This window comes from Callospermophilus lateralis, chromosome 11, assembly GCF_048772815.1.
Source record: "Callospermophilus lateralis isolate mCalLat2 chromosome 11, mCalLat2.hap1, whole genome shotgun sequence".
Lineage (NCBI taxonomy): Eukaryota > Metazoa > Chordata > Mammalia > Rodentia > Sciuridae > Callospermophilus > Callospermophilus lateralis.
Window position 1 is genome coordinate 13,260,669 of NC_135315.1, and position 20,317 is coordinate 13,280,985.

The 20,317-nt window shown below is 52.5% G+C and overlaps 1 protein-coding gene and 1 long non-coding RNA gene across 2 annotated transcripts; one reads left to right on the forward strand and one right to left on the reverse strand.

Moving 5' to 3' along the window:
• Positions 1 to 6,462: 6,462 nt before the first annotated feature.
• On the reverse strand, positions 6,463 to 8,212 carry LOC143409989 (uncharacterized). Its single transcript, XR_013092694.2, has 3 exons — positions 7,918 to 8,212; positions 6,930 to 6,985; positions 6,463 to 6,731 (listed from the first exon to the last, which is right to left on the reverse strand). It is a non-coding gene; the product is annotated as an uncharacterized LOC143409989 (long non-coding RNA).
• On the forward strand, positions 8,141 to 19,476 carry Cacng1 (calcium voltage-gated channel auxiliary subunit gamma 1). Its single transcript, XM_076870657.2, has 4 exons — positions 8,141 to 8,565; positions 17,113 to 17,187; positions 18,208 to 18,345; positions 18,793 to 19,476. Exons 1-4 carry the CDS (start codon positions 8,331 to 8,333, stop codon positions 19,017 to 19,019), a joined length of 675 nt encoding a protein of 224 aa, XP_076726772.1. The 5' UTR covers positions 8,141 to 8,330; the 3' UTR covers positions 19,020 to 19,476.
• The last annotated feature ends 841 nt before the right edge of the window (positions 19,477 to 20,317 follow it).

Sequence of the window (20,317 nt, forward strand, 5' to 3'; positions counted from 1 at the left end):
GTCTCCTGCTGGGGACTGGTGGCTGAGGTTCCTCATAGCTGCTGCTTTCTTTGCAGGCCCTGGGAGCCCCCACACCCCACTGGAGTGTTCTTAGTCTCACAAAGTTGAGGATGGGCTGTAGGAGCCCAGTCCTGACCCACTCCCAGGGACCCTGAGTGAGACTGCACCCAGAGGTGCCCTGGGTCCCAGGTGTGCAGCCGCCTGAGCTGGTGCCCAGGAGGAAGGGGGAGGGAAGGAGGGAGGCGGGGAGTTCAGAGCGCCAAGTCACAGGACTCCAGCTCCCTGCACCAATGCCCAATATAGAACCTGCTGCCCAGCCCCAGTGACTGGACAGGGGAGGAAAGGAGAAGGGTGGCTCCGGGGAGGAAAGGAGAAGGGTGGCTCCGGGGCCTTGGAATTCAGAGGGGAGATGAGGCAGAGACTCCTGATATGGATATTTTTAAACTCACAGCTTTGGACAAAATTACAGAACAAACAGGAAAACAGAAGTCTGTAGTCAACCACCAGCCCCCACCCTGTGCCTACCAGCAAGGGAAGGGCTGGTGGACCTCTATCCTGACCTTTTTCCCCCCAGAAGCATTTTAGAGGACACAGTAACACTTATGAGACACCCAGGGCCCAAATTGTTTATGGTAAATTAAGCTGCAGTAGCCAGGTTCATTAAAAAATTAATAACAATATATATGCTTTCCTAATTCAAAGATTGATACATTTTACACACACCCTCCAAAATATAAGAGTTCCAGCACTAGGGGTCAAAGTTCCACTACTCACTAGATGAGCACAGTCAACAATTCACAAATTGGAAGGGGGCACTATGGCTTAAGACCCTCCAACAGAGGTTCCATGGCTGGGGGCTAGAATCCCCTGGAGACCCATTTACTCACACACTTGGCGGCAGAGGCTGGCAAACTCAGCACCTCCACATGGCCTCCGTGTGGCCTGAGCCCTGGTGCCTGGGTCCCAGTGTCCTGAGATGAGAGAAAGGTGGCAATCTCAGAAGTCCCGGGGCCCCCTACTGTGCTTCAGGTAATGAAAAGCCTGCTCGGGTTCAAGGGGAGAGAAAGTGACTTCAACTCTTGGGGAGTGACTAGGTTCTAGAAGGAGACATGGGAAGGGAAATGTGGCTGTGGTCATTTTTCAGCCTGCCCCACAGGTCTCTCTGCTACCCTCCCTGGCTCTAGGCTCCTCTGCACCAGCCAACCCTCCCTCCCGTCCTCCAGCTCTGCTGAGCCTTCTTCCTGCATCTTTGCCTCTCTCCACCTCCTGGGATAAATGATCCCATGCACCCCCCTGAGGACAGCGCTCCCTCCGCCTTCCCTGGAGAAATTTGCCTGTTCCACAAAGGTCCCCCAACAGGTTCCCAATAGAGCACCCCCAGCAGCCCAGCCCCTCACTCAGGGCCAGGAGTTCCCTGCTAACAAAGGAGAGGGGGTTCTGAAGAAGTTTAGGGGGTGCCGAGGAACCCTAGAGCAGATAAGCTTGAGATGGATCCTCTCAAACTCACAGATTCCAACAAAACTGGCAGCACAAGTTCTGTATGAGAGCCGGCAATGAACTCACATCCTTGGACTTGGACTTGCAGATGAGAGGTGGAGCCTCGGGGGAGGAGTCTTCTAGGAGGTCCTAGGCCTTCCCAGATCTGTCATGGCTCTCAACGCCTCCTTGATCCCTTCGATTTAATTAAATCGCTGCCTTGGGCTCACTGTGGTCTACAGGCATATCCTACATTGCAGAAATTCAGTGTCTGAACCTGAACCCCTCTGCTTAAACCCACTGGACTCCTCTAGACTGTCTCATCCTTATCAGTAGCCTCATGTCCACCCAGGCCTCTGTCTGCCAACCCTCACCCTTCCTCCCACACCGAGTCTCCCACCAAATCCCTTTGGGACCACCGCCTGTGGGTCTCCCACACAGATCCCTTCCTGCTTAGTTCCCACCACCAGCCCAGGCTTGGTCTGGGTGCTCGGTACCTGCAGAGGCCCCTTGTTATCTCAGCCCGCCCCCTTCATCCCTCACTGCTTTAGTGCTGACCCAGGTAGATGTAGACAGGATGCCCCGTTTGAAGCTCCTGGTGTCTTGGGAAACAGGCACACTCCATTTTCCCGTGTGGTTGATGGAGCCCTGTGGGGTCTGGTCCCAGCTGGCTTCCTTCCCCCACTTCCTCTCCCCTCTGATCCCCGTTCCTCAAACCCGCCAGGACCTAACCACCTATAAATGGTCTGGGCCCCTTTTTTCCCTGCCTTAACCCCTGTTCATCCTCCATGTCATCCGCAAGCTCCCTCCTGGCGCACCGCCTCCAGCATGGCCACCACACAGTGGTGCGTCAGGGGTGCCCATGACCACCTTCAAGTTGTCTTAATGGTGCATTCGAAGGACTCACAGAACCCAGAAAAGCTGTTATGTTCCCAGTTCTGTCTACTAAGTGAAAGGACAAGATTCAAATCAGCGAAGGGAAAGGGTACCTAGAGCAGGGTCCAGGAGAGCCCAGGGGAGCTGGCAGCTGTCCTCCCCAGCAAAGTCCAAGCTTGGTTCTGCAGGCAATGACGCGTGACCACACCTGAAGAACCGCCCACCAGGAAAACTCATCTGAGACTTGTGTTCAGGGGTTTTTACTGAGGGTCATAACCTAGGAACAGAGCGCCTCGTGAATGGCCTTAGCTACTCAGTCTCCGGACCCCCATCCCAGAAGTTAAGCTGTGTGGCATAGGCCAGGGTCCTCCCCACAAATCCCACTGTTCACATAAGCAGTGGGACTTGGTATGGCCCAAGTAAGGGACTTGGTATGGCCCAAGTCCCAGCTATGGAAAAACACTGTATCAGGCAGCATATTCCAAGGGCTTAGAAACTGTCACCTAGACCAAAAAGAAGAAGAGAAAGAGGAAGAAGTTATTACCTAGCGCCAGTACTTTCTTGGAAATGTGCAGGGTTTGGACGACCCAGGCCTGCTGAGTTAACGCTTTACTGACCACCTGTGTCCCCAGCCTGCTTCCTGCTCCCCTCTGGCAGAGCTGCTATCACAGTGGAAGGATTATGTCCAGTTCTTCCACGGGACTGTGGGCTCCCCAAGGACAGACCTGGTGTCTTCCTCATGTTCTTAGCCCTAAGATGATCAGTCAATGTTTGTTGAGTGAATGACTCCATCCATCAATGACAGTGACAGTCATAAAGTCGTTTTTCCCTAACTCCATCACCACCTATCCTGCAGGATTCAGCATTGTTGTCAAATTCCCCCAGAATCATTCCCAGAGGAATGGTAATGAGGAAGATGGCCAACGAGGATTTCCAAGGGCTCATCTGATAATCATTCTCTTGGCCGGGGAGTAATCACTGCGATCCTTTTATTCTAGCCTGCTCAATGACGAGCTGTCTCCTGTTGCTGGGCAGGTCAGGGGCACCACACGGTGCACACCCTGCCCGCCAAAGGGCTTCTGGTGAGGGTGTGCACATCACCGCCTCCATGTATGCGTCCCGTGTATGCACATACGTTATTGCATTTAATTCTCGCCCTAGCTCACAAGGTTCTGTGAGCTCCGTGAGCAAGGACACAGGCTCAGAGAGGTGACCCATCTCTCATGAGGCACACAGTCAGTCCACAGCAAAGCTGGGCTACCACTAGCCCTTCCAGAAGCATGTACACATTCCCCAGCAGCCCTAAGCTCCACACACCTGCCTCTTCATTACGCAGGCTAGATTTTGGCCACGTCCTAGGCGTGTCCTGTACCATTGTTTACTGCATCTTTTTCTTTAAATTGATGCTTTTTTTTTCTCCCTTCCCCTGAAGAAATACTGGTAAAGACATCATAGTTTTGATATTTCTGGTCCACATTGGGGGACCCTTGTCCTTGTGCTCTCCTCCCCAGGGGCTTACAGGATGAACTTTGTGAACAGGCCTCAGGCACAGGCCTCCCAAGGGCTCTGTGGAAGCAGACGCAGCACAGAAGCGTCACCAGGGCCCTGGAGCTTTGTCCTGCCTGGAGCTTTGCCCACCACTCTCCGCCCAGGGAGCTCTGTCCTGGGAGGCCCCAACCCCTCCTCAGACAGGCTTGGTTTGATGGCTTTTCAAGGGCCAGGAGTCCTGGGGAGGATCTCACCCATTGGGCCCCGGCAGGACCCGAGCCCTGGCCAGCTGTGTGTGCTGGAAGGCTCAGGGGGGTGTGAGAGAAACAGGGAGGAGGTGCCCCTGTGGGGAGGGCAGTCAGAAAAGACTTCCAGGAAACACGGATGCTGGGAGAGGTGCTGTACGGGAGGGACTGGGGCGGCATGAACAGGATGAGGACATCTCAGTGGTCGTGAGCTGGAGAGGAGCCCCCAAAGTTCCTGAGTCCAGGGATCTCATCCCATTTCCTCTTTGTCAAAGGAAGGGCCTTGTGTTTTATTAGGTCTGCTTTTTCCCTCTAGCTGCTCCCCTGCCTCTGCCTGCCTCTGGAGCAGGAGCTCTGGGAAGGGCACTGGGGGAGGAGCAGGTGACACACAGACCTGGGTCCCTCTGGGCAGAGGTTTGAAGGATGCAACTGAGGATCAGGAGCCTGATGCAACAAGAGACCTAATTTAAGGAGCTGGGAGGGAGAGGAAGTGGTCAGGAGATTAGGACAGTGGGTGGGGCCTTGCTTGTTGATGGTGTTTTAAGATGAAACACTCAGAGCCACTCCTTCTCCAAATTAAGCCTGAGCTCAAAATCAGATCAACATGTGACCAAATAAAGTGTATGGGGGGCGGGCCCTTGCCCCCGGGGGTTTAGAATAAATCCCACTTCTGAGAGATGATGCTTTTCTTCTCCTAGTTCTGTTCCTTCTTAGGAGAAGAGCAGCCTTTTAGGACAAATGAAAACTGATTCACCTTGCCTGAGCTGAGTGTGGCCCGTCCACTTTGAAGATTGTGGGAATGTCAGATCTCAGGAGCAATTTCCTTTTGAACTTGACCTCCCAAGGGATGACTCTGTCCTCCTAAGACATTCCTCAGCACCTAAAGGCAAATTCCCATTAGTCCAGGGGGTCCCAGATGGGCCCCTGCTGACATTTCTTAGGTTAGTGTGATCTTAAACACATGGAAATGTCTTTTGGGGTCACGTGGCAGAGTATTTGAGATCCTGTCTCCTTCCTTTAGTTTATCTGTTCATCCATCTATCCATCCATCTATCTATCCAACAGTCATTCAATAAGCATTTATGAAGATTCTACCCTAGGTTGCAATCTGGGCTGGGCCCTTGAGGGGTTCTAGAACAGAGATACAGCAAAGTCTCAGTGTCCTTGCCTTCCAAAAGCTTATCACCCATCAGGGGAAAAACCATCTGTAGTCTATAAATAGCTACAATAATCATAACAGCCTTCTGGGATCGATTACTTGCTGTCTTAATCAGGCTGCCATAACAAAGTACCAGACTGTGTGCCTTCCACCACAGAAATGTCTTCTCTCCTGGGCTTGGAGGCTGGCAATCTGAGATTGAGGCGCCAGCATGGTCGGGTTCTGGCGGGGGCTCTCCTCCTGGCTCGCAGACAGCCCCCTCCTCACTGTGTGCTTACGTGGAGAGACTGAGGCAGCTCTGTGGTCTCTTCTGAAACTTCCATCCTGAGGACTCCCCCTCCACGGCCTCATCTAAACCTAATACCTCTCCAGATTCTAGCAGGGTGAGGCCAGGGCTTGGACATGTGGATTTCAAGGGACACAGTTCGATCCATAGCATCTATCTTGGGCTAAGCTGCTAAAACGCATCATCTCTAATCCTCCCACCAGCTCCCTCCGGGCCCATTGCCCTCATTTTACAAAGGAGGAAAGGGCAGCTTAGAGAAGCTTCTGGACCTGCTGGAAGCCACACAGCTGGAGACCAGCCAGCAGGGTTTGATCCTCGGCCTGGCTCCATCCCAGCCAGCTTCTGCCCACTCACCCGCTGCCTCCCTAAGACGCTCTCCTGCCTGATGTCCTGGAAAGTGGAGCATCTGAGCGGAGCATGAGGAGGTGTCCCTGCCCGGGCTCCCAGCAGATGCGGGTGGCCATGGCCACTGACACCCTTCCCGGTCCAGCAAGGCTTGGGGTGTCGGGGAGGGCAAACAGTCAGCTTGACAGTGGCCCCTGTGACAGAAAAGGTCTGCATGAAGAGATCTAGTGAACAGGGAGGAGGAGGAGGCCGGCCTGTCATCGCCAGAGCTGCGGGCCAAGTGGTGCGAGGCACACAAAGACGACTTCAAAGGAAGAGGCCATCAATCTTTAATGCTTCCACTCACACTGGGCTGAGGACTTGGCACACACCCGCCCCCCCACCGAGGCAAAGCGCGGCACAAGTTGCTCCACGCTGCCCTCTCGCAGAGGCCGGGCTTCTTTGATGAGACCACGAAGTCATGGCAGCCGACGTCAAGTGAGCGCCAGGAGCCATGCATTTTCCAAGACCTCCGGAGGCAGCACAAGACAGCCTCAGCTGCCCTCCTTACCGGGAAAAGCATCTGCATTTCTTCAAATGACCCCACGCTTACTCACGATGCTAACATTAAACAGCTTCTTTCTCCATGTTCTGTCTTCATACACCGGAAACGTCTGGCTCCCCAGCTGCTGCGGTCCTGGGGTGCATGGCGTGCAGTGGGTAAGCCGAGGTGACCGGTATCCCGAGAGCCCAGTTTTTGAGAGTTCTCCGTGGAGAGGAGCCACCTGCGTGGAGCCAGAGGGTCCCTCTGAGCTGAGCAGGGCGTGGCAGGTGTCAGTGGGTCATTGGGCATTCAGGCGACTGAGATGGACTAGCCCTACCGGAAACACAGGGGAGGGGCGGGGGGGGGAAGGGGAGCAAAGATGAGAACATTTTTTGAGAGAAGCTCTTAGAGATCATAATCTGAGTTTTGACACTGGCTGTACCATTTCCTTGCTGTGTGAATTGGGACAAGTTACTTCACGTCTCTGAGCCTGTGTCCTTATCTAAAAATGGGAATGATAGTTGTTCTCACCCCATGGATCAGTGGGAAGATCAACTGTGATGACATGAGAAGCCTCAGCAGAGTGCCTGGTAGAGAGGAAGCACCCGTTAGTGTTAATGTTCTGTGACTCCAAGAATGTCTCTCCACACACAAGAATGTCTCTCCACCCTTTCTATAAGCCTGTCAACCTGAGGCCAGGATTCTGAAGTTTGAGGCCCTGCCCAACTCAGGCTTTGTTCCTGGTCATACATCAGCCTCTTGGATACACCCAACAAGGCCTGAGCAGAGACAGAAGAGACAGCAGAACCCAGGAGGCACGTAGGAGCTGAGGGCCAGCCTGGGGGACAGGAGGTGGGCAGAACCCTTGGACAAGGGTCCCTAATCCTCTTCTGTTCTCTGCTGTGAATGTGCACCCACTGGCCACGAATCAACCTCCTGCCCTTCTTTTTTTACGTAGACGCTTACTTTGTACCTGAAGGCATAAATGGATCATCTTTATTTTCCACTTGTAAAAGGCAAAACTAAGAACAGTGCCCTGGCACACAGCTGCAACCCCATGCTGCTGGGCTCTGTGTCTTGGGTGGGGTCTCTCTTCACTGCAGAGGGCAGTTTGCAAGCTTCAGAAAACTGTTGAAGACTTACCCCAAACGGAGCTCTTCTTCTGGGCCCAGGAGGGGAGAAGAGGGTTGAAAAGGAAATTCTGTGACCACAGTGGGGTGAGAGCTGGGGAAGGCCAGGCCCGGGAGCCAGCCGAATCTTCCTGCAGCATGGGGGACGAGGTGGCCTGTGGCTAAAGTGCTTGCCTGGGAAGTGGCCTCTAGGGCCTTGGGCAGGGGTCTCTGAGATGACCCTAGGCAGATTCCTGGGTTGCCCAGATCCCCAGGATGAGGGCCCACTCTCCCTGCCTTGGTGTCTGTCCTGCCAGTGTGAGACCAGGAAGCCATGCCACCTGGGTCTCCCAGGGCCCTGCCCTTGCCAGGCTGTGCCTTGCAGCCCAGAGCCGGCAGATTTCACGCACCTGGAGAGCTGTCGCCTTCCCTGGGCCGCTGCCCTGCGCCCCTTCCCGGATCCACTCCACGGAGGTCTCAAGTCACCATCTAGAGCCTTCTCTCCTTGCCCCTCCCCAGGGTATTTCTGGCTTCCAGAGGGGAAGAGAGCCCTGAAACCCGAGCAGAAGCCATCCTCAGTGACACACCCAGGGAGCAGCATTAATAGAAGCCTTCCTCAGGCCCCTGACACGTCTGGGCAGCTGCTCGGCCCTGTCCAGCGTCCCTCAGCCCCAAGGCCAGCCCACTCTGGCTCAGTCAGGCACACTAAAGTTAGCTCCCACCCCTGGCTTGATAACCACTGCCGCCACGCTAGCGGGGCAGCCACAGACCCTGGGAGATACTGCTGTCCCCTGCCCCAGGCACCCACACCTTGGTGACCACCATGTCCCAGACCAAAGCACTGAAGGTTCGTGTGGCCCTCTTTTGCATCCTGGTGGGCATTGTGCTGGCCATGGTGGCCGTGGTGACGGACTACTGGGCCGTGCTGAGCCCCCACATGGAGCACAACAATGCCACCTGCGAGGCAGCCCACTTCGGCCTCTGGAGGATTTGCACCACGCGAGTTCCTGTGGACGACATTGAGGACAAGAACTGTGGCGCCATCACCCTGCCTGGGGGTAACGTACCCACTCTCCCCTCCAGCCCTTTCCATTCCCCTGATGAGTCGCCCATGGGAAGGAAGGCGGGTTTCTCTGCCTGGGGTCAGGGAGCAGCCACCAGGCCCTTCCTAAGAAGGTGGGATCTGCCTGTGGCAGCGGTACCGGTGGCTGCCGCCAGGTTGACAAATGAGGGTATTCGTCTCCAGCTTCTTCCGTGTTGCTGAGGCTTGGGGCTTTTCATCCAGAGCAGAACGCAGGCCAGGTGGGACAAGAGGCACCTGAACAGGTCTACCAGCCCGGGGGCTTCTGACCCCAGCAGCGGTCACCCATTGGTGTCCCAGCTTCATTCTCTCTTTTCCGTGACAGGCAGGTGGCTCTATGTTCTCAGGCTGGAGGGACCCGGGGGACTGGTGGGTTCATTGCTCCCCTTCCAGGCAGGAGTGTAGATAGGATAGCTACAGAACTTGTGGGGGCCCATGCAGAATGAAAACACCGAGTGTCTTATTCCTAATTACGAAGAATTTCAAGTTGAGCGTGAAACCAAGCACAGGTCCTTCTGTGAGCAGAGCCAGGGTACAGGTCTCTGAAGCAGGATGTGGTCGGGCATGAGCCCCCTGCTTGTCAGAACCCAGGGTCCTTCTGCACATCTCCCTCCAGTCAGACCCTTCAGAAGCACGCAGCATTTCCTTGTGCTAGACTTTAAGAGTATTCCTTCATTTCCTACCATGGGACCCAGCCGTGCCGCAGGTAAGTTCCTGGTCAAGAATACCTGGTATTCAGAGGCAGGTGGAGTGGTGTACGCCTGTAATCCCAGCAACTCGGACTTCAGTAGGTGAGGCAAAGAGGATCCCGAGTTTAGGGCCAGCCTCAGCAACTTAGCAAGACCTTGTCTCAAACTAAAAGGTCAAAAGGGCAGGGGATGTAGCTCTGTAGTAAAGAACCCCTGAATACAGATTCAATCCCTGTACTGGGGCCGAGGGCGGGGCGGTGGGGTAGGAAATATGTGGTATTCACGTGAACTGATCTCTTTGCAGAATAGAGATTCTGCAAACATGAGTTCTCAGGATTCATAGCAATCAGAGCACTTGTTCGAGGAAAGAGTGCTGCACAGGGAAGGGGGCTTGGGCTGTAGTCACCACTGCTCACCACCTCCCGGGTGACTATTCAGGGAGGATGAGGTTCTTCTCAGCCTCTGCTTCCTCCTCTATAAAATACAGGACATGGGCTCAGCAACATAAGATCCACTTGGAGACACACTTATGAATGTGTCTCCAAGGTGGCAGTGGACCAGGGTATGTGTGACATTCCTCCTGATGCTCAGAATTATTCTATTACCTGACCACGTATTCCTGAAACCCCCGCTTCAAGGGAATTGGTGCTGAGACCCCAATGATCTTGCAGACTGGGTGTGGGGCAAAGACCCCAAACCCCACCTCCCACTCCTGGCCTTCTTCTTCTTCCCCTCTGCTTGCTTGAGGGAGCCCCAGCCTTGCTCATCTCTGCTGAGCACCCAGAGACTCGTAAATACCCAGCTGTCTTGGAAACACTGAGTCCCAGGGCTAAGGGCTTTGATAGGCGTGGGCATGTGCTTGAAGGGTATCACATAGCCCAGACGCCCACGTCCCTTGGCCACTGCTGCACACTGGTAAACAGATGCATCATCTAGCCAGCTCCCTGGACAGGGCAGGGCAGGGTGAGGCAGCTTCTCCAGGGACCACACATGGGAACACACATTGTGGTCCTGTCCACCTGTCCTTGGAGGCAGCTGCCTTTTAAAGTCAGAGCAGATGAGCAAATGAGTGAGCAAGGTCCATGCAGGGAAGAGACAGACTGGCTAGAGGACCAGCCTCAGGGGACCAGCAGGCATTGTTTGGCCTTGAGCCTGAGCGGTCCATCTCTTTGCCATGAATCATGTTTCCCACATTTGTGACAATGAGCACTACCTCCCCCCCAATAATCTTCCAAAGCATGTTCCTGACATTTTCCTGTTTTTCTCTGCAAATGGAAATTCCTTTATTTTTCCATCTGTCCTTCCTATGCTCTGGAACCACTCTTTTCTGGGTGGGGGTTATGTTCTTTTATTATCAATAATAATTGCAATAATGCCAAACAAATGCAGCACTATGTGCCAAACATAGTTGTAGGTGCTTTATGTATATTAATTTGGGGTGACATCAGGGGAAAAAAATGACAGAATAAGAACCACCTCCGCTCAAATCTTCTTCTCCATAAAAGAAAGAGAAAACAGTTTTTTTTTTTTTTTTTTTTTTTTAAAAAAAAGGTCAAATCAATGTTTTCAGAATTGTGGCAGTCTACCAAATCTTGCAGCAATCCAGAAATTGCTTGTTCAAGAAAAATAGGTGACTCTGAGGATGAAGAGTAAGTTTTGAGGTATTTTTACTTTAACAAGGAATTTAAATAGTATTGCCTGTTTATGGGAGAGGGGACAGAATACAGCCATAGATCCTAAGGAAGCCCAGATATTGGACTTACTGAACAATAATCAGTTATTTAAAATATATTTCCCATTCCTCTTCCCCCATCTCTGTTGCAGCTTTGAAAACCAACATCTCACCATCACAGTGAAAATCAGCAGCCTGGTAGTCACTTACAGGGGACAAGAAAGGATTGGATCTCTTTCAAAGCCCTTTTCCTAGATGACTGTCATTATCTGACCTATGTGGTCATTCCCTAGAAGTCTCTACTTGCAAAGCTATCATTATGTGGCCCAACTCTGAGCTCATCCAGTGCAAATAGTCGATTTCTCAAGGGCATTTGTTGAAAACAATTAGAGATGATTGGTTAATATCATGGCTGCCTGAGCTGCAGATAACAGTTGGGCCATGTGGAAGGCTATGCAAAGAATTGGAGAATGAGATGTTCAGAGGTAGCTTTGAAGAACTACAGCATAGTCCTAATAATCTAGAAGGCCATGTACAGTGCTGTGTGTATACTCAGGAAAGATCTGCATAGGCCCTGAATTCTCACCTCTGCCTTATCTTAAGGTTCTGTACAAGTACAAAGTGAAGGCCAAAGCAGAGATGTAGGCTGCTTCTCTGAGTGTTTAAGCCATGCCTCAAATGTGCACAGAGCCCCTCAGTAGAGAGGGGGACGCATATGTTCCAAGCATTTTAGGAAATCTCTGTTGACCAGCTACTAAGCTAATGGAAAAGAGATTTCAGTAGTCACACGTGACTAAGAATATATACTTCACAAAATTAGTTCAGAGCAGTCACTATATAAACAACAACAAACAACAACAGAAGCAAACCCTCAAGAACAAGAATCTGATTTCCAGTGTTGCCTCATCATATTACTTAAAAAACACAAGACATAGTGGATGCAGTGGCACATACCTATAATCACAGCAGCTCAGGAGGCTGAGGAAGAGCATCGCAAGTTCAAAGCCAGCCTCGGCAACTTAGCAAGGCCCTATGCAACTTATCTAGACCCTGTCTCAAAATAAAAAAGAAAATTTAAGGGTTGGGGATGTGCCTCGGAGGTTAAGTACCTCTAGTTTCAATTCTTCATACCAAAAAAAGCACAAGCCACACATGTAACTAAAATGGTATGGACTGTTTGTGGGGTCAGGGAGTAGGAATGAGTCAACAGATCTCTAAGGAAGCCCAGATATTGGACTTACTGGACAAAGACTTCAAATCAGCCATTTAAATGCATTTAAAGAATTAAAAGACTCCATATCTAAAGAACTAAAAATGAGAACGGTGTCTCATGAAATAGAGAATATCAGTAAAGAGATAAATATTATTTTCAAAGGTCCAAACAGAAATTCTGGAGTTAAAAAATGTAACAACTGAAATCTTAAAAAATTGATTATAGAGAATCAGTAAGAGATCTGAGAAGAGAAATGAAAAAAAAAAAGTGAACTTGAAAATGGATCAACCAAGATTAGCAAATGTAAGGAACAGAGAGAGAAAAAAAAAGAATGAAGCATAACGAATAGAGCCTCAGAGAGCTGTGGAACACCATCTAAGATACCAACATGTGCATACTGAAGGTTCCAGAAGGAAAGGAAGAGAGAGAAAGGGAATGGAACGGAAATGATTGTGAAAAATAATGGCTAGCACTCCCCAAATTGAATGAAACATTAACTTATAAATCCATGTAGCTCCATGAAGCCCGAGAAATGTAAACTCAAATAGAGCTATACCTAGTCAGCCCATAATCAAGCTATTGAAAGATAGACAAAGGGGCTGGGGTTGTGGCTCAGTGGTAGAGTGCTTGCCTAGCACGTGTGAGGCCCTGGGTTCGATCCTCAACACCACATAGATAGATAGATAGAGATATTGTGTCCATCTACAACTAAAAAAAAATACTTAAAAAAAGATAAAGACAGAATTTTGAAAACAGAGACAACACATCATACACAAGGGATCTTTATTAAGACAGACAGTTGATTTTCCTCAGAAGCAGATAGAGACCAGAAAGCCATGGACTAGCAGACATATATTAGCTCATCTGATTTCTCCCAGAAACCTCCATGAGATCCACCACATTATTGTCATCCCATCTTATAGAATATGAGGCACACCTCGGTTGAGCAAGTTCACTCAGTTATTGAGTGCAGCATCTTGTATTCACACCGAGGCCCTGTCCCTAACCTTCACCTTCTCAGTCACTACATTATACTAAGTTCAACAAACCAGCAGGCGGGTGCTCATCCTATAGGTGTTTTCCATTCTACAGGGAGAAGCACTGAGGCCGAGCATGCCCTTTCCAGCCCAACCCTCGGACAGGCTGAAGTTCAACCCTCAATTCTTGGGTCCAGAGCCTCCTTGCTCTCCAGACACACCCGCCCCCACATCCTCCACTAAATGCTGCTGACCCAAGTGACCATGAGGAGTTCATCTTGTGACCTGCCATGGTTTGGGGGCAGCTAGTCTAGTATAAGAAGAGGATGTTTCCAGGCCCCATTCAGCTGTAGAATGTTCTAGGTTCTGAGTACAGGAACTATCTGATTTTTCCATTGCCCCTAAAGGGCCTCAGAAGGAATACTGTGTACTAGATGGACATCTGAGGTCAATTAAAATGTCTTCATGATGACAGCGGAGGCTTCCCCAGTGGTCAGAAGAGATTATGTGTCTGGAGGCCCAAGTGAGTCCCCAGAGAGACCATCCCCTGCTCTGGCTTCTTCCAGCCTCTGCTTCAGGGCCCCAGGTGCCACACGGCCCAGCTTCTCCTCCAGTCTCAGTGCAGATATTGGGGGCCTCATGAAAGCACATGCACTGACCCTGAGGAATTTCAGGGGCTCCCTCCACCATCCGCATGAGCCCTGGTTGGAGGCTGAGACCATAACTAGACTTTACCTGTCAAAGAGCCAGTGCTCTGAAACTCGGGGACTCGGGTCTCGGGATTTCTCCAGTCTATTTTATAAAATTCTTCAGTGCAGGTGAGAGGAGACACAGCACCGAGAGACCAGCCTCGGGGACAGATGGGAACGTCCCTTACAAAAAAGGATGAATGACACTGGGAGGAACTTCCTTCCCAATCCCTGAGTCACCAGCTCCCCCTGGTTTTTCTCACACCCACGAATTATTCTTAGTATATTGAAGTCTCCACTAACCGGCACCCATTACCCTCGTCCATTCTCGGAGATCGCCCAGATCGTCCCGTTCCTCGAGCTCACCTTGGGGTTAACGAGCCCTGGGCTCTGGTCCTTTGAGGTTGGCACGCCAGCTGGGGTTCTGAGCCTCCTGTGACTCCCTGAGCCAGAAGACGTGGTTCGCCAGCCCCCCGCCAGCCCCCAGTGGAGACTGGCAACTGAGTTCACTGTCTACTTTGAGCACTCATCCACTTCACATTTTCCAACCACGCAGTCTTACAGAAAGAGAAATGTTAAAACTCACCATAAGCCATTTATGGAGAGAAAGGAGACGGGAGGAACCTCAGAAATCCTAACTCATCCCGGATCCTCCTCTTGGCCCCTGGGCTCGCTGCCCACTTGATCAGAAGCACCTGCGTCCGTGGAGGCCCGAGCTTTGCTCAGGAGTGATGGAAGTTGAGGTAGGGGTGGAGAGAAAGGTGGGCAGGAAAGCTCGGAATCTGCTCTCTGTGCCAGACTGTCCCTGTCCCTTTCCCCCAACTCCTTACCTTGACCCAGTGAGCTACTCACAGCCTCTTTGGACCAAGGGGCACAGGTGGGGAAAGCAAGGTCACAGCTGGGGCTGCCACCTGACAGCACCCTGGGCCCTTCTTGAGTGACACTGGCAGCTGCCTGACTTGGCTTGTCCCAATTAAGGCCTAGGGCCAGTGTGTCCACTCCACCTCTGGGGGCCGTCAGGGACCATGGAGGGGCCTGTGGTCCCCCTCAGGCAGCCACACAGTCCTGCAGCGGATGCTCCTCCCAGGTCCAGGGTCGAGGACCCTGGCCTTCTTCATGGGCCAAGTCCAGGGGAGGAGGTGGATCATCCCATCCACCCTTGGGCCCACAGCGCAGTCCCATCAGAGAGAAGCTGAGGCTTCCAGAAGAGGGGATCCCACCCGCTGGGCGCCCTGTTCCCTCCACCCCCTGTGAGGGCACTTAGTAGAGGAGAAGAGGGAGAGGAGAGCGGTGGGCCTGGACCACCCGAGGAAGACACAGCGCTCACAGCCTGGCGCCTGCAGACAGGCCCAGCCCAGGGTGCACGGCTTGGTTTTCATCCTACGCATGGAATGGTCCCCATCCACCCCGAGTGGACCTGGGGTTTATCTGTGGGGTTGGCACTTGAATGCTTCCTGGGAAAGTCACCTCAGAAACCCAGAAGGACCAAACAGCTACGCGCAGCCAGACTCTGGAGGCGGCCTTTAGCTCACCACCCCCACGCGTGGAGAGAGAGTGGCCGGGGAGGCAGCTGACCGTGAAACACTTGAATCCAGTCAGTCCTCCTCGGAGCGTTTTTAATGACAACTGAAATGGGCTCTTAAGAGACAAAAAAAAGAAAGGTTCCTTTTGTCCGGAGGGAGACCCAGGGAGACTGGTGACATAGCATGAGCCATTTTGAGGCAGCAATTCCAGAAAATCCATAGCTTATAATCTGAAAAATGTAAGAGGTTTGCATTATGCTCTAAAATAGCAGCGACGCTGTGAGGGAGAAAGGAGCAGCACCGATTCAGACCTCGTGGCTGGCCGCGAGGAACCCCAGGTAACTCGTTCAAAAGGAAAATGACTTAAATATAGAAGCTGGTGGAGAAAGGCCGTTTACTGCCAGGAACATCTACTGCTGCTAAACCAGACCCCATCCCCGGGTGTTGTCTCCTTCCTCGACCTCAGGAGAGGCTGCAACCCTGACTTTGGAGGACAGGAAAAGGGTAGGAGGACACAGGATTAAGTGGCAGTAAAGCCATGCCTTTGGCAGCTCCTAGGGCACATTCCTAGAAGAAAGAGCATCCGTCTCCTTGTGACCAACCCAATGTAGCCTGGAGGTGAAGCCATGAATTCACAAAGTAGATGTCATTTAAACCAAAGACAGAGGCAACGTTCAATGAAGGGCCTCATACAAATAAAAAGCAACCTAATTGAGTTTTTTTTTTTTTAAAGAATTATAAACTAATACAAAATAACTCATTTGTCTACTCCCTAAATCTGGAGTAAAGGTAAGCAAGAGGACTGTACTTCATGCCGTATCTAGTTAGGAGTGAGGAGAGACTAAAAGAGAAAAATAAAAGTGAAACTATAGTTAAAATCAGCAAGAATTTCTTTGTGCTGAACCCCTCGTCCTGCCTCCCTATCAGATCCAGATTTTGGTTGTCCACAGACCTTCTGTGGCTTTTAAGACAATGCTCAGGTAGAGCAAGTAGCTTGCCAGGGCAGGTTTTGTCTGGTCTGCCACACAAGCACGGTTCCTCAAGGTCTAAGGAAATGACATGAAGGTCACATTCAGCTCTCACGTTCCTGCCTGGGTCCAAGTTCATCCTGACAGTCACTAAGAAAAACCCTCTGCTAGAATTGTTAAAGGCCAGAACAGGGGTTCCTAACTTGGCTGAGCATCAGAATCTCCTGGAAAGCTTTTGAAAAGCCTGCTTCCCAGGTACCCCTGTGAATCTGGGTGGGCCTAGATTCTGATAAGAAACCCATATTTTGGGTTAATACAAGGTTTCTTGGCTATTGACATTTGGGGCTGGATAATTCTAGGTTGTGGGGGGTCTGTCCTCTGCATTGTGGGGTATCCTGCAGCATCCCCTGGCTTCCAGATGCCAAGAGCCCCCTCTCCACACCACAGTGTCACCAGGCCTTGCCCAGTGTCCCCAGGGTGAGGCGCTGCTTGGCTGAGAACAGCTGGTTGGTCCTGTGCCCTGTTCCCCGGATGAATGACAGACCTGGGCCCCAGCCTGTTGGCCTGATGAGGCTCAGCAGCACATGCTCCCCGTCCTGTCCACTCCTTTGGCCTTTGCTTCCTGAGGATCTCCCGGCTGCTTATGCAATCCCATTGTCCTGCTGAAAGGGTATTCTAAGGGTCGGGGAAACAAATTTTGACCCAGCAGAATGACGTCACCTTCTCTCAGCCAGACCTCTAATCTTGCTACTGGTCTTTCCTCCGCACTCACAAGCGTCTTCCTCCTTTGCAGAGAAGAACTGTTCCTACTTCAGACATTTCAACCCCGGTGAGAGCTCAGAGATCTTCGAATTCACCACTCAGAAGGGTGAGGCCTTGGAAGCCGGGGCGGGGCAGGGGGGACACTGTGTCACATGCTGCTGAGCCAGGATGTCATCTGGCAGAAAAGTGCTGATGAGAAGCAGCCCTGGCCTGGCGTGTTTGAATGGCAGCCTTGCCGCCTCCCATGCCAGGGAACTGCAAGAGCAGTGGCCCTATCCAGGGGCCCAAGCACATTTGTCAGAGCTGGGGACAGTTGGGGACAGTTCCTGGGAGGCTCTATGTTGCCGCAGGAACACACTTTCCAAAAGATCCCAGGAAACAGGACAAGTGCCCACAGTCCCAGGAAGTTCTCTGTGGTGGGAATCCCTGGGACTCCCCCTCACTAAGGGATTCCCCCAGGACTGGGAGAAACGTCAGGCCCTGGATCCATGGAGCTCAGGGCCATGCTACCGTCAGGGCACAGCAGGCCCGCGAGTGCACATGCCCACACAGACACACATGACAGATGCCCACGCGGGACACACTCACACACACACACTGACGGATCCTCGCACATGGGGCACACTCACACGATACACACACAGACCCTCACACTTGGAACACACCGTACACTGACAGACCCTCACACTAACCACTAGGTTACCCCACCATACCCTCACACACATGCTAGGCCACCCCACACTCTGTCACTCCGTCATCCTCCAGGGGTCCCTGGAGGATCCTGTACAGACCACCCACCTCAGTGCCTCCTTCTGCCTGTCACTCAGAGGAGGTTTCTGCTCCATCTACAAAGCCTCTGGCCATGTACCTCCTGACCACGTGCCTCCTGTCCTCCTTTGGAGGCCTCCGTCCTGGGGAGAGCCCTGTAATTCAGTGCACGGCAAAGACACGGGGTGAACAAGTCCTGTGACCATCTGGCCACACCCCTTCCCCTCGTGCGACCGTGAGTGAGCCAGCCTCTCGGCCAGGTGTGGAACAAGAACCGTCACGGAGCTGGCTAAAGGTCCAGCCAGCGGTGGCAAAGCGCTGGGGATGCAGCCCAGTTCTGAGCTGCCCTGTTTCACAGAGTACAGCATCTCCGCGGCCGCCATCGCCATCTTCAGCCTCGGCTTCATCATCGTGGGCACCATCTGCGCACTTCTGTCCTTCCGGAAGAAGCGGGACTACCTGCTGAGGCCAGCGTCCATGTTCTACGCCTTTGCAGGTACATGGGGCTCCTGCCCTTGCCCGGGTGAGACCGCTCTGTCCCCATCATGGCGCGGCCCCGCTTGGCTCCTGCCCACCGCGGGGCTTGAGGGGGACCATTCCCCAGCTCCATGCGGGAGCACCTTGGTGGGGGCCTCGGCGACCCCAGGAGGGTTAGCAGGGAGGAAGCTTTTGCTGTTTCTTCTATTTTTCACAATGACACTATCCTCAAGACACTGAGGACACTTCCCAGGGCGCCAGTAGCAAAAGAAGGAAGGAAAAGTGGTCATCTGGCCAGCCTGCTCAGGGAGGCGGGAATTGCAGGGTAGAGGGTAGCGGGCGGATGGGTCACTTTTGCAGGTTCCTCCCCACCCAGGGCAAGGTCACTGCCTTCCCCGCCACGCAGTAGGCTGGGGTGGCAGCAGGAGTGCCCTGGGACCCTGAGAGGCCCTGGCTCTGTCCCCAGGGCTCTGCATCTTTGTCTCCGTGGAGGTCATGCGGCAGTCGGTGAAGCGCATGATTGACAGTGAGGACACCGTCTGGATCGAGTACTACTACTCCTGGTCCTTTGCCTGCGCCTGTGCCGCCTTCGTCCTGCTCTTTCTTGGCGGCCTCGCCCTCCTGCTCTTCTCCCTGCCTCGAATGCCCCAGAACCCCTGGGAGTCCTGCATGGATGCCGAGCCGGAGCACTAGGCCTCGGGACGCTGAGCCCCAGCCCAGAACCTTCCAGAGACGAGGTGGGAGTTTCACATCTGTCCTGTTCCCCTCTGCCCCGTTCTGTGACTGTCACAGGCTGCGTCCTCTCTCTGAACTTGTCTCTGGGTTGTGACAAGCTTCTGTGCGAACAGAGCAAATGGATGTGGGCCCAGCCCTGCCCAGGATCAGAGAGAACAGGGCCAGCAGGTGCACGGGTGTTTGGAGGGACCCAACTGTCCAGCAAAGACCAAGGTTGTCCCGCTGGGCCAGTTGTCTTTAAAAACCCTACAAGGACACCCTGTGCTCATTTACCAGGTCTGGGGGTCACCTGTGTAAAAAGCCAGCCCCTTCTCTCCTTGGTGACAAGGCACACCCTTTTCAGTGAACTGAACATCTCTCCTTGGCTTCCAGGAGCCCTGACTGTTGTTTGAAATAAAAACTCTCAGAAAACTCACTCTTTCCTTGCGCCTTGCACAGCAATAGCTTGGATTCCTGGTCACAACCCAGGGGCTCCGAACCTGGAGGGGAAAGGAAGGCGTGTCTCGGTGATATTGGGGACATTTGGGAGAAAGGGTGGGTATGAGGGGGAAACCAATAAGGGCTGGGAGGTTCTGCGTTCCACCTTGTATCTCTGGGCTCTGGGGATTGTTTGGGACGAAACTGGAAACCCTCTGACTAGGCGAGTGTGTTAAAAATAGGTGGGGTTATTTCTAGAGTCCGGCACGCCAAGCATCCAGGGCCACCATGGTGCTGAAGCAGCACAGCCACTGGGCTCTGGTTTCTGATGCCAGATTTTTGTTGCAGAGAACATCAGGAAGCAGGGCTTAGCAGTTAGACACTTAGGGCCGCCTGGAGCGCCACCATTTGTGTGCTTCTGCCTCCCCAGACCCCGCTGTACTCACCCAGGCTTCAGAAACAGAAGTCAGAAGTGGTTGGCGGATAAGATCCTCACACTCCTCGTGGGGGACACCAGAGAACTGTCTGGAGCTGGTTCTTCTATGACTGGGGTTGGCGGACCTCAGCCTGTGGGCAAACCTGGCTCCCTGTCCCTTGTGTGATCTGCAAGCTATGAGTGGTTTTTACAGCTTTAGATGATAGAGGAAGGAGGAGGAGGAGGAAGAGGAGGAGGAGAAGAAATGATAAATATCATCTCATGATATGTGAAAATTATATGAAATTCAAATTGGTGTCCATAAATAAAATCGTATTGGCACACAGCCACACCCATTCCCATGGGCACACAATGTAGCTGCTTTTTTCACAATAGCAGCCTTGAGTAAATTCATCAGAGCTGT

What these genes read in the sequence shown, in the direction of transcription:
- Cacng1 (XM_076870657.2), top strand. Translation starts at nt 8,331, where the DNA reads ATGTCCCAGACCAAAGCACTGAAGGTTCGTGTGGCCCTCTTTTGCATC. An exon ending in CGCCATCACCCTGCCTGGGG is followed by an intron (nt 8,566 to 17,112) that starts GTAACGTACCCA and finishes CCTCCTTTGCAG; the next exon opens with AGAAGAACTGTTCCTACTTC. An exon ending in CATGTTCTACGCCTTTGCAG is followed by an intron (nt 18,346 to 18,792) that starts GTACATGGGGCT and finishes CTCTGTCCCCAG; the next exon opens with GGCTCTGCATCTTTGTCTCC.